This window comes from Copadichromis virginalis, linkage group LG7 (genome assembly GCF_057382275.1).
Source record: "Copadichromis virginalis isolate Kocher_CV1m ecotype Utaka linkage group LG7, C_Virginalis_male_GT1.1, whole genome shotgun sequence".
Classification (NCBI taxonomy): Eukaryota; Metazoa; Chordata; class Actinopteri; order Cichliformes; family Cichlidae; genus Copadichromis; species Copadichromis virginalis.
Window position 1 is genome coordinate 26,888,689 of NC_140624.1, and position 13,572 is coordinate 26,902,260.

The following is a 13,572-nucleotide window of genomic DNA, read 5'->3' on the forward strand; positions in this document are numbered from 1 at the left end:
AAAAATGCAAATTCTTGCTAGACATTGTGAACAAATAAAAAATAGAGAAGTATTTTTTTCTTTTCTTTTCTTTTCTTTTTTTACTGGCAATATATAATTGTTCCAAAGATTGTCTAACAAAGATGTGTGTTATTATGTTGCCCAGGTGTCTAATGGCTGTGTGAGTAAGATCTTAGGCCGGTATTATGAGACAGGTTCAATCCGTCCACGGGCCATAGGTGGGAGTAAACCCAGAGTGGCCACTCCAGAGGTGGTGGGAAGAATTGCTCAGTACAAGAGAGAGTGTCCATCCATTTTTGCCTGGGAGATCAGAGACCGACTGCTTGCAGAGGGAGTCTGCACCAACGACAATATACCCAGTGTAAGACCCTTCTGTTTTTCAGCAAAGTCATGTAATTAAAAATCTTTCCATGACAAGGTAGACTAATCATTAAAACCCCCTTCACCATATTTAATTAGATATTTCATGTAAATTTTGAGTTTACTTTTATTTGTATAGAAACAAATGACAAAAATAATTGTCGCAGGGTGCTTGTGAGTTGTTTTATGAGACGATATCTATTGCGGTGACATGCTGCAAGTGGGGTTGCTACATATAGAAGCATTATTGTCTTTAAAAGTGTCTTTAAAACAACACTTCACTCAAATAATAAACCTGATCTGACTGTGGACAGCCACTGTATTTACTCATTGTTAAGTCATATTGTTAACAGTCCAACAGAAAACTATAGGAGGCTGTAGCAAATTCTCCCAGTAACCACAGAGAGGGGAGATTTTAACTACACAAACGGCTCCAGCACACAGGAACAATGTTTACTCCTCCAAACAGCCCAGCTCTGAAGCTTTACTGCTTCTGTGCTTCACTCTGTTCATCCTCCAGCCCCATGCCTACAGTATGGAGAGAGAGAATGATTATCAAATGCACACCAGATGTGCCACTCTCCCCATCCTGCTCCACCTCTCCCTCTTGCAGCCGAGCCTCATACCCCACCACCTGACTTAACCCACTTAACTTACCCCCCCCCCCCCCCCACCACCACCACCACCACCACCACCACCACCACCACTATTTACTACACTGTAGCACATTTACAATCAACAGTGCACCAGACTCACAAGCATTTATTTTGTACCCTGCTATAGTGGGTTCACATTCTGACATTTTCCTGCTGATGTAAACAGATAAATCAATAGACTGAATATGGAGCAGTGGGCAGTCGACCCCACACACCCAATGAGACATAAATGCCCACTAGGCCTTAGTTTGAAGCACTGGTCTGCAAGATAACAGGGAGAAAGAAGGTTGGGGTGTTTCACCCTCTCAAATGCCATCTGGAACCAGTCCGCCCATTGGACCAGATGTGAGACACCTTTCTGGGTGGGTCAGAGGGGCCTGCGAAGTTTGGGATAAACCTCCCCATAGTAAACAGCTAACCCCAAAAACTGATGTACCTCTCTTTGATCTTCATCTGTGGGCAGGTTGTAATGTGCACTTGCCTGCTGCAAAAGTGGTAATCCAGATACTACACCTCTCTCTGCACACTTCTTTGGGTTGGTAGTGACTCCAAACTGCAACAAGGACTCCAGCACTGCAGCTACCTGCTGCATATGCTCAACCCAGGTGTTGCAGTGTATGATCATGTCATCCAGGTAGGAGGCAACATATCCAACATGGGAGGCACCCAACCAGAAGGCATTGGAAGATGGCTGGAGCACCAAACAAGCAAACAAAAGCGAGTATGACAAATTGGTGCACAGTGGAGAAGGCATTATTCGCTTGGTCTCTGGAGATAAGGGAATCTGCCAGTAGTGTTAAATTCCGAGTGCCTAACCAGTCCAGGAGCTCACTCAGCCAGGGCATGGGATTAGATATCACCTTAGTCCATCGAGAATCTGGTTCTCCCCTCCATCTCCAGCATGTCTTTCAATTCTTCTAGAACTACTTTTCATCTCTGTTCTGACAACCTACAGAGTAGTGACTGAACCATCATTCCCAGGGAAGTCTCACCATGATGCTGTATGAGATTAATGTGACCTGGCAGAGAGGTGCTGTGTTGTGCTTGAGACGGAAGGGATTTCCTCCATGGTGCTGGAATCGGATATGTAGCCTTCTGCCCACAGCCTGCTGCTGCGTGGTCCCCCGCATGGATTCATCTGTGACCGCTGCCTTCAAGCTTCCTAGTGACTTATCCTCTTCACCCAGTCTGCTGTTTCTATTGACAGTCCATCCACAAACTGCTCCAAGACCACCATTTCCCACAGCTGCTGGTCTCTAGTTGCATCTCTCAGTTACAACCACCATGTGGCTGTGTTTTTCAGCTCCTGTGTGTAAATGAATGAGGAATGAACAGTCCCCACTGCAGTGCCTCTCAACTGGCAGTGATGATCTTTGGGGGGCCAGTTCAGTTCACTTTCCAGATGACTGGAACCCAATTTCCATACAATTTGAGCACTCAAAGTGCTTTTCTTATGACAAGCCTCATTTACACATACATTCATACAGTGCTTTTTTCTAATCCTAAGTACTTTTAATGATCATACACTCAAACTTAGATGGATGCATCTTGGACAAGATCAGGGTTCAGTATCTTTCACAAGGATGTTTTTGAACTGCAGGTTGGATCAAACCACCCGCCTTCTGAATAGCAGACTGATCTCACGTTACCTCCTGAGTCACAGCCGCCCTGAAGCAAGTAGGAAGTGCACAGCCAACTCCTCTGCCAGCATCTGTGCCATATCAGCTGCTTGCTGCACTAGCTGTGATTCCAACATTTCTCCTACTGTTTGCAGTCTAGCAGCGTACCTCAATAACCACAGAGAGAGGAGATTTTAATTACACAAACACTTCTTTATTATCAAGCAAGGAGGAATCATTACTTCTGGCCCTGCACAAGTGCTACATCCTCAACCCACCAATGACAACAATATACAACTAAAGTGTGTCTTATGTAATTATGTTGTTGTGTTTGTCACCAGGTTTCATCAATAAATCGAGTGCTTAGGAATTTGGCTAGTGACAAGCAACCAATGGGCACAGTGGGAGCTGAAGGGATGTTTGACAAACTCAAGATGCTCAATGCACAAAGCAGCTGGGGAGGACGCTCAGGATGGTATCCTGGGACAGCACTCTCTGCCACTGGTGAGACATTAACTCAAAGTAACACTGCGATTCTTCTTCACTAATTCGTTCACAGAAGAGACGATTTCTAATTTTACAAAAACCAAATGTTTTGAATTGGTGTTAAATTTTGGTGGGCTCATGTGAATTGTAGCCATATCTGACATGTGACCAGTGCGGTCTTCTGCTGCTTTAGCCCATTTGATTCAAGCTGTGAGTTTCAAGTTGTGAGTTAGGAGATGCGCTACTGCATATATTGGTTAAAAGGACTGGTTATCTGAGTTACTGTTTGTCTGGCCATTCTCTGTTGACCTCTGGCATCAATAAGCATTTTCACTCCATGAACTGTTGTCTGCTGTCTACAGACGGTTGTGTGGGACATCCTAATAAAGTAGAGGTTTCGGAAAACTCAGAACAGCAATGAAGCAATAAAGTGACCTGGAAATGTATACTAATAGTAGAAGGACAACAAAATCAACAGTTCCCAAAAGCGCGAGTAATATTGAAATATCAATAACCAAGGTTCCACACCTACATTATGCAATCACAACTGAGCAAACTCAATTGTGATTAGCAGTATGCTCCAAAGGTTATGAGGGCTTCAATTTGAAATGAATTGTTCTAACTCATGTGCTGTGAATTATTTTCTTACTGTTTTCATACTTCACATTTCCACCATCCATTCATGCTGTCAGTCATTTAGCTTATAGCTGTTATCTTGCATTCAATATTGTCTCTTCTTCTCTTCACACATTTTCAATGTAATATCTTCATATAAAGCAGGTAAAAGACACCATTTTAGAAATTACAGGGCTGTTTGTTTGCTCTCTCAGTTCTCCAAGAAACTGCAAAACATTTTGCAAAGAGAGTAGACGGCTTCATGAAACAGATCAACATCTTTGGCATTACAGAATGAAGATATATCTCAAACCATCTGCTCATATGAATAAGCAACATGTAGAGTCTCAAACACAATGAAATGTATGTTATTATTTTTTGAGATTACAGTAGTTTTTATAGTAATAGTTCTAACCAGAGGTGGGACCAAGTCATTGTTTTGCAAGTCTCAAGTAAGTCTCAAGTCTTTATCCTCAACTCAAGTCTCAAGTCACTTGTGTAAAAGTCCGAGTTAAGTCACAAGTCTGAAACTTTGAATTTCCAGTCCTTTCGAGTCTTTAAAAAAAAGGGGGGGGAAAGCATGTTGCAGTTATATGCTAAATGTAAATATTAGACCATGTCGTTTTAAAATCTGTGTTTTTCTCAACACATGACGAAATAGTAAACTTAGAAAATATACACAAATTGTGAAATTGCACCTCTATAAAATGCAGCTCAATTAAACCTAGCTCCAAGAATAATTTTCAACGACAGTTCTGAGATAAGCTGCATGTTATTCTTGGATGCGCTCGTAGGACCGGCTTTAAAATAGCATGACAAAAATATCACATTAAAGTTAGTTGACATCACAAAGTTAGATGAAGTCAGCTATCTCATCGTAGCAAAAGAGAAGCACCACCTACCTTTCTTTATGGAAGTTCAACTGTTGGACAAAGTTGGAAGTTGTTCCATCTCTGTCTGTGATTCTCTTCTTGGATGTTTTGCATATTGCATTTCGTTTGTTTGTTGACTACTTCATAGTTTATGTACCTGAAAAAAATAACTCCTTGCAGCATTTTTGAGCGTTTTTTTTTTTCTTCTTAAAAAAAAATCTGGTTAATTAGATTGGCTGTGCTACAGCTCACGCACACATACGTACGGAGTGTGGTTTGAATAAATGAATGAATGAATTGAATTAATGGTGCACACTTTCTACATAATATTCTATCCATCTATCTAGACACAGATTCCTTAACGTCAACAAATTTCATTCAAAACGCTCACCGAAGAAATCATTTCTCATCCACTGACAGCATATCGCCCCGATTTATTAACTGGTGTATTTACTCTAATACGGGTTTCCTTTTTTGTGTTATTTCAATGTCACTATTTAAACTACACTAAAAGTGCTGAAATGCTTTCTGGGCATTTTACTTCATTGTAAATTCATGCAGTTCCCCATTTTATGTTTTATCCAAACACACAAAGAAGTTATCAACTTTGACCCAATGTGCTGCCACAGTGCTGTGCTATACTGCTTTACAACAGTTCAGATAATATGCTTAGTAGGTTAGTTGGTCATTTTAAATGGGCTGTGTCACTGGATTTATAAACCAGCATTTGCTGCTAGAAAGTGTTTTGTACGAGTACAATATGAGTGACATCCAACAGCAGCAAACCACTGTAAGAAATGATGTGCTAATTACATTTGTTTTTCATAATTGTTTTCATAACAGGACAAGCCAAACAACTATTACAAAATATGTTTTAGACATAATTTTGAAATTTTGTATAATTTTGCAACTGTTTGCTTTCAAAGTAAAGAGTCTGCCCTACTTCACATTAGGTGCCCTATAGGTCATGCTTTTCCTTGTGTTATTACATTTAGTGGTGGTGGCAACGTGACAAGATTTGAACATTTTATCAAATTACAAAAAAGTTATTTCCCCCAGTGTTTTGTTCAATGGCAGCGTGTTTAAATAGATTGTCCACATGCAAAAATGTTTACATTTTATAGCGTCGATATCTGCAACTTGCTTTTCTTTTCCTTCAATTTGTGTGGATGAGGGCCCCATTTGTTGTATGGAGTAGGCTCATATGCTGCTGCCCCTCCTGCAGCACCCTGGGAGTACAACAGTGAAACAAAGTCATGCTATACTACCACGGCTGCTGCCTTCCTATCCATCTACAGCATGTTTGTGCCTGTGTGTGTATGTGTGCCAGAGGGAATGGGGGAGTCTGCTCTCATTTCCATCTCTTTCTGCCTGACTGACTATGACACTGAGCAATAGCTTCATTCTGTTGTGCAGCGCTTGTCTGTTGGGGATAATGAATAATTAGGCTAGCACCACAAATAACATGCATTCCACAGGGAGCTGGAGCTCCTGTATGCTCAAAGACCAAATTGTAGATCTCCTACCTGATGTGCTTTTAAACTCAATTGGTTTAATTTAGAGATGTCAGAAATATCAGGTTATCAGCTAGTTACATGAAAAAATTAATACATTTCATGTTATTGACACAAGTGTGTATCTAAGACATACCCCAGTACATGATACCAACTTAAATGGAGTCTCCCACTTCCTGCAGCACTCCACAAGTTCACTTCAGTTTTGGGGGCTCTACTCTAAAATTCATGGTAAGGACATAGTGCATGGGTAAGGACCTTTCTACAATAAAGACATCCCTACATACAAGGTTTGGTTGGAGCAACACAGTATTGATGTCTTCTACTGGCTTCTTAAATCTGGTTCAAATTAGTTAATAGTAACATAAATTTCTTCTGAATACAGTATAGTACCAAGATGCAATATCATCTGGTAATCAGATACAAGACCTTTATGTGCTGAAATTCCAAAGTCTGACAACATAACATAGTAAGATTTTTTTTAAAAAATAAAAAAATGAAACACTGGAGTAATGTCACGACATTTGGTGTGTGTTTTCTTGTTTTCTTCTTTGGTGCAGAGTGTCCACAGGCAGAGGGAGGGGAGAACGCAGTATCAGTTTGTACCAATGGTGAGGACTCAGAAGAGACTCAGATGAGACTACAGCTGAAGAGGAAGCTCCAGAGAAATAGAACATCTTTTACACAGGACCAAATAGAAGCACTAGAAAAAGGTAATTTCTGGCATTCACCATAACATCATAAAGCTACACAATACAACCTCCTATATGTGCCTGCTGATTTTGCCAAAACTGGAACTCTTCCTGGAAACTCTGTCCTTTGTGAAATGTGTTAAAATGAATTCCATTAGTTACATTTTTTGTAATGCATGCATTACAAACTAGTTTAATATTTTTTTATCCATCTTTGCATGAAAATGGATAATGAACACTTTTCTGCTGATACCATAAACAACACAAACAAAAGAAAAGAAAGAAGGCTGCAGTCTGCATTTAAGCGCTTAGATAAAGACCCTCTCCAAGTATCCTGATTTTCCCTTTTTTTCCTTTTAATTATTTTATAAGCCTGACTTTTGAATCATATCTATCAACTAGACTCCAGTTTGATCATGTAAATGGAGAGTCTTCTTCAGTTCAATTCAATTCTTTATATAGTGTTAAATCACAACAACAGTCACCTCAAGGCGCATTATATTGTAAGGTAGACCCTACAATAATACATACAGAGAAAAACTGAACATTCATATGAGCCCATACGAGCAAGCGCAGTGGGACTTCCCCGACAGTAGGAAGGAAAAACTCCCTTTTAACAGGAAGAAACAGGCTCACCAACACGAAGGGGCGGGCATCTGCCGTAACAGGTTAGGCTGAGGGGAGGAAAACAGAACAAAAGACACGCTGTGGAACACAAGCAGAGATTAATGGCAAATATGATTCAATGCAGAGAGGTCTGTTAAGACATAGTGAGTGAGAAAGCTGACTAAAGAAGAAGAACTGAATGATTTATGGGAGTCCCCCACCAGCATACACCTATTGCTCTAACTATATGCTTTAGAAAAAAGGAAAGTTTTAAGCCTAATCTTGAAAGTAGAGATAGTGTCTGTCTCCTGAATCCAAACTGGAAGCTGGTTCCACAGAAGAGGGGCCTGAAATCTGTAGGCTCTGCCTGCCATTCTACTTTTAAAGGAACAACAAGTAAGCCTGCAGTCTGAGAGCGGAGTGCTCTAACGGGGTGATATGTTAATATAAGTTCATTAAGATAAGATGGGGCCTGATTATTTAAGACCTTGTATGTTTGTATGTGAGAAGCAGGATTTTGAATTCAATTCTTGATTTAACAGGAAGCCAATGAAGGGAAGCCAATACAGGAGAAATATGCTCTCTCTTTCTAGTCCCTGTCAGTACTCTTGCTGCAGCATTTTGGATCAACTGAAGGCTTTTCAGGGAGTTTTTGGACATCCTGATAATAATGAATTACAGTCGTCCAGCCTGGAAGTAATAAATGCATGAACTAGTTTTTCAGCATCACTCTGAGACAGGATGTTTCTAATTTTAGAGATGTTGTGCAAATGGAAAAAAGCAGTTTTACATATTTGTTTAATATGTGCATTGAAGGACCTATTCTGGTCAAAAAAGACTCCACGGTTCCTCACAGTGTTACTGGAGGCCAAGGTAATGCCGTCCAGAGTAAGAATCTGGTTAGATACCATATTTCTAAGATTTTCAGGGCTGAGTACAATAACCTCTTTATGCCTTGACTGTTGTTGTGATTGGGCTCTTTATAACTAAAAGTGAATTGAATTAGATTCAAATACCAAGATTAATTATGGAGGTCCACTGGGTTCTGTAATAGACCAATTTTGTTTACATTATAAATGCTTCCCTCAGGGATTATCATTAAAAGGCATAGCATACATAATTTCCTTAGGGATTAATAAAGTATGCTCATTCTGATTCTGATACATTTTCACTGCTATGCAGATGACACCTACCTTTATCTATCAATTAAGCCAGATGACAGATACTAATTCGTTAAACTGCAGGAATGTCTTAAAGACATAAGGGTTATGATGACCTCTAACTTCCTGCTTCTAAATTCAGATAAAACTGTGGTGTGGATAAAACCTGTATTTGGGCAATATCTCTAAAATTAGAACCATTCTATCTCAGAGTGATGCTTAAACTTAGTTCAAAAACCAGTGATTCATTATTATCACGTTGTTCCCTAAATTTCCTAGAAAGCCTTCATTTGATCCAGAATGCTGCAGCAAAAATTATAACAGGAACAAGAAAGAGGAAGTATTTTTCTTTCATATCAGCTTCTCGTTGTTGGCTGGTTGTTAAATCCAGAATTGAGATTAAAATCCATCATCATATCTGAACCCCCATAACATAATACTGTCCTAATAGAGCTTTTCACTCTCTGATTGCATCTTTAGTTGTGGTTTCCAGAGTGTTTAACAGTAGAATCGGAGGCAGAGCCTTCATCTGTCAGACCCCTTCTTTTGGAGAATCTGCTCACAGTTTGGATATTGAAGAGAGGCACATTCTCTACTTTTAAGATTAGGTTTTAAACTTTCCTTTTTGATAAAGTATATAGTTAGGGCTGGATCCTTATCACTGGGCTGTAGTTCACGGGGTAGAGCAGGTTACCTACTAATCGAAAGTTTTGTGGTTTGCTCCCTGGCTGCTCCAGTCTGCAAGCCAAATATCAGTGAGCAAGATATAAACCCCAAGTTGCTCTCCGATGCATCCATCAAAATATGAACATGTGTGAATGTTAGAAAGCACATAAGCACAGAAAAAAAGGTGTATGCATGTGAATGGGTAAATGAGGCATGTTGTATAAAAGGCTTTGAGTGGTCAGGTAGAGTAGAAAAGCTCTTTATAAGAACCAGTCCATGTTGACATGTGCTTGCTAATGCGTGGTTGTGTGATTGTTGGGATTTCTCTCTAACATTGTCGGGCCTATACCTCACAATGAAAAGCACTTCGTAGCAACAGTTATTGTGATTTGGAGCTGTATAAATATAAATAACATTGAAGTGGATTGAACTGATGACAGCTCAGGAAGTTTTGGATTTATCCAATCAGGAATTTCCTGTGGTGAAGAGGAGTGATTTTCTTTTTATAACATGTATGTCTGCAAAAATACTATTGAAAATACTGATATACTGAAAATACTATATAACTGTTGCTGAAAAGCATTTCAGATAGTTGTATACAGGGAGTGCAGAATTATTAGGCAAATGAGTATTTTGTCCACATCATCCTCTTCATGCATGTTGTCTTACTCCAAGCTGTATAGGATCGAAAGCCTACTACCAATTAAGCATATTAGGTGATGTGCATCTCTGTAATGAGAAGGGGTGTGGTCTAATGACATCAACACCCTATATCAGGTGTGCATAATTATTAGGCAACTTCCTTTCCTTTGGCAAAATGGGTCAAAAGAAGGACTTGACAGGCTCAGAAAAGTCAAAAATAGTGAGATATCTTGCAGAGGGATGCAGCAGTCTCAAAATTGCAAAGCTTCTGAAGCGTGATCATCGAACAATCAAGCGTTTCATTCAAAATAGTCAACAGGGTCGCAAGAAGCGTGTGGAAAAACCAAGGTGCAAAATAACTGCCCATGAACTGAGAAAAGTCAAGCGTGCAGCTGCCAAGATGCCACTTGCCACCAGTTTGGCCATATTTCAGAGCTGCAACATCACTGGAGTGCCCAAAAGCACAAGGTGTGCAATACTCAGAGACATGGCCAAGGTAAGAAAGGCTGAAAGACGACCACCACTGAACAAGACACACAAGCTGAAACGTCAAGACTGGGCCAAGAAATATCTCAAGACTGGTTTTTCTAAGGTTTTATGGACTGATGAAATGAGAGTGAGTCTTGATGGGCCAGATGGATGGGCCCGTGGCTGGATTGGTAAAGGGCAGAGAGCTCCAGTCTGACTCAGACGCCAGCAAGGTGGAGGTGGAGTACTGGTTTGGGCTGGTATCATCAAAGATGAGCTTGTGGGGCCTTTTCGGGTTGAGGATGGAGTCAAGCTCAACTCCCAGTCCTAGTGCCAGTTTCTGGAAGACACCTTCTTCAAGCAGTGGTACAGGAAGAAGTCTGCATCCTTCAAGAAAAACATGATTTTCATGCAGGACAATGCTCCATCACACGCGTCCAAGTACTCCACAGCGTGGCTGGCAAGAAAGGGTATAAAAGAAGAAAAACTAATGACATGGCCTCCTTGTTCACCTGATCTGAACCCCATTGAGAACCTGTGGTCCATCATCAAATGTGAGATTTACAAGGAGGGAAAACAGTACACCTCTCTGAACAGTGTCTGGGAGGCTGTGGTTGCTGCTGCACGCAATGTTGATGGTGAACAGATCAAAACACTGACAGAATCCATGGATGGCAGGCTTTTGAGTGTCCTTGCAAAGAAAGGTGGCTATATTGGTCGCTGATTTGTTTTTGTTTTGTTTTTGAATGTCAGAAATGTATATTTGTGAATGTGGAGATGTTATATTGGTTTCACTGGTAAAAAATAAATGATTGAAATGGGTATATATTTGTTTTTTGTTAAGTTGCCTAATAATTATGCACAGTAATAGTTACCTGCACACACAGATATTCCCCTAAAATAGCTAAAACTAAAAACAAACTAAAAACTACTTCCAAAAACATTCAGCTTTGATATTAATGAGTTTTTTGGGTTCATTGAGAACATGGTTGTTGTTCAATAATAAAATTATTCCTCAAAAATACAACTTGCCTAATAATTCTGCACTCCCTGTAGATTTGGGGAAAATATCTTTCAGGAGGTAATTTCTGCTGAAATATTAGACTTAATGAGAGAGCAACAGACGGGTATGTGTGCATTTATGAACATAGCACAGCTGCAATAATCTTATTTAAATCAAATCTGTAAATTGGGCTAAATGTGTATTTTTTCACAAAGGTCTACAGTTGTGTTGTTATGGCAGAATGGTTTCCAACAAAGAGGCACATCTGTGGTTGACCTGTCACAGTTCAGAGAACAGTCGTTCTCAGTGTCCGTCTGAAGCCTTCACCCTTGTATCAGAACATATTATTTTTCTTGCTGCTGCTCCTTGGTCTGTGTTGCCATGAGGTTTCCAAAGAGCAACATTTGTAAAGTGTTAAACCTGTGCTTAAACTGTTTTTTTTTTGTTTTGCTTGTCAGATCACAAATGAGCTGGACCTGTGTTATTAACTACTCCCACTCACCTCACATCTACTGATTTGCAAAGTGTTCTGTATGTGTGGTAAATGTAGTGCAAAGGTGCTTTAAGGGGTCAATAAGATTTTAAAAAGGCCTGTGCAATAGCTTTTTCAAATGTTTTCGGTCTATTTGAAGCAGGGGCCCTCCCAAAACAGATACTGTATTGTGTAATTAATGTGTAATAGTACCAGAGGTGGGACCAAGTCATTGTTTTGCAAGTCTCAAGTAAGTCTCAAGTCTTTATCCTCAAGTCTCAAGTCAAGTCTCAAGTAATGTCAGGCAAGTCAGAGTCGAGTCTCAAGTCACTGGTGTAAAAGTCCAAGTAAAGTCACAAGTCTGAAACTTTGAATTTCAAGTCCTTTTGAGTCTTTAAAAAAAAAAAGAGAGAAAAGCATGTTGCAGTTATATGCTAAATGTAAATATTAGACCATGTAATTTTTAAATCTGTGTTTTTCTCAACACATGACAAAATAGTGAACTTAGAAAATATACACAAATTGTGAAATTGCACCTCTTTAAAATGCAGCTCAGTTAAACCTAGCTCCAAGAATAATTTTCACCGACAGTTCTGAGATAAGCTGCATGTTGTTCTTGGATGCGCTTATAGGACCGGCTTTAAAATCGCATGACAAAAATATCATACATATAAAAAAAAAACTGCATCACCAACGTAGCCTGGAAAACATTTGCTAGTTAGATGAAGTCAGCTATCTCATCGTAGCATATTTATATGCATATTTATAATCATACGGTTCTTGGAGTGAGTGCATACACTCATGAAGTTTAGTAACTTCAGGTCACTGCAACAAGCCCAGGTACAGTTTACCGACGGATGGGTGCAGGACCTTGAAACGCACCGTGTAGAAAGTAAAGACCATCGTACGTATCATAAGTTTACCAGTCTCACAAATCGTCGTCATAAATACACATTCGTTAACCGTTTATTAATAGGACCTTTGAGCTCAATGGTAATTAATTAGCAGTGGAAATAATTTCTGGTAGCATCACAGAAATGTAGCAGTGACAATAATACTGTATGCTGTAATCGTACTGGACAATTAGTGATACAAAACAACTGTTTTATCCTGTGAATAAAAGTATGTTTTTGTCAATGTACCATAATAACAGAAGCGAAACGCAATATTGTGTCAGGACAATTCACTATTTATGCACAATAAATAAAGGAGCATAGCGCGACAATTTCTGTTCAGCGCCAGACTTGCTTGTAACCTATATCACCAATTATGTTATGAAAATGAGGTATTAACTACTAAAAAACACTGACCTTCGTGTAAATGCTTGGAGCAGACTAACCTGTGAGCTGGAGTGTTCTGGGACGTTATATTTGCTCTTTGAATGGCTGCAATCCAGTCGCCTCTTTGTTACTTCGGAAACATGGCTCGAACAATTTCTCTTCAACGACGTAATCCGATAACAACCGATCTCTTTACCCGTCGGCTTCCCGTGGCTGTCATGTGACCGGCTATTGCAGTTAATAATACAACGGCTTCTTGACATTTTTGTGTTTCTTTTTATCGCTGTGTAACTGATTTCAATTGAAAGCCTGCGTGCGCTAGTACCGCTTGCCACGAGTTCCCAGAATCCTTTGCGGTTCTACCCGTGAATGACGTCACATTTTCAATCTCTATATAATATGCATGTTAAATTTTATATTTGGGGTAAAATATCAAGTCTTTTCAAGTAAACCGGTTCAAG

At 39.8% G+C, this 13,572-nt stretch overlaps 2 protein-coding genes across 2 annotated transcripts in view; one reads left to right on the forward strand and one right to left on the reverse strand.

Annotated features, from left to right (window-relative positions):
* Positions 1-13,572, reverse strand: part of dnajc24 (DnaJ (Hsp40) homolog, subfamily C, member 24) — a 412,088-nt gene that overhangs the window by 353,576 nt on the left and 44,940 nt on the right. The window lies entirely within an intron of this gene.
* Positions 1-13,572, forward strand: part of LOC146705156 (paired box protein Pax-6-like) — a 30,002-nt gene that overhangs the window by 9,975 nt on the left and 6,455 nt on the right. Inside the window, exons 4-6 of the mRNA XM_085465173.1 lie at positions 146-361; positions 2,977-3,139; positions 6,683-6,835. Coding sequence (XP_085321299.1) covers positions 146-361; positions 2,977-3,139; positions 6,683-6,835 — 532 coding nt within the window. The remainder of the gene's footprint in view (positions 1-145; positions 362-2,976; positions 3,140-6,682; positions 6,836-13,572) is intronic.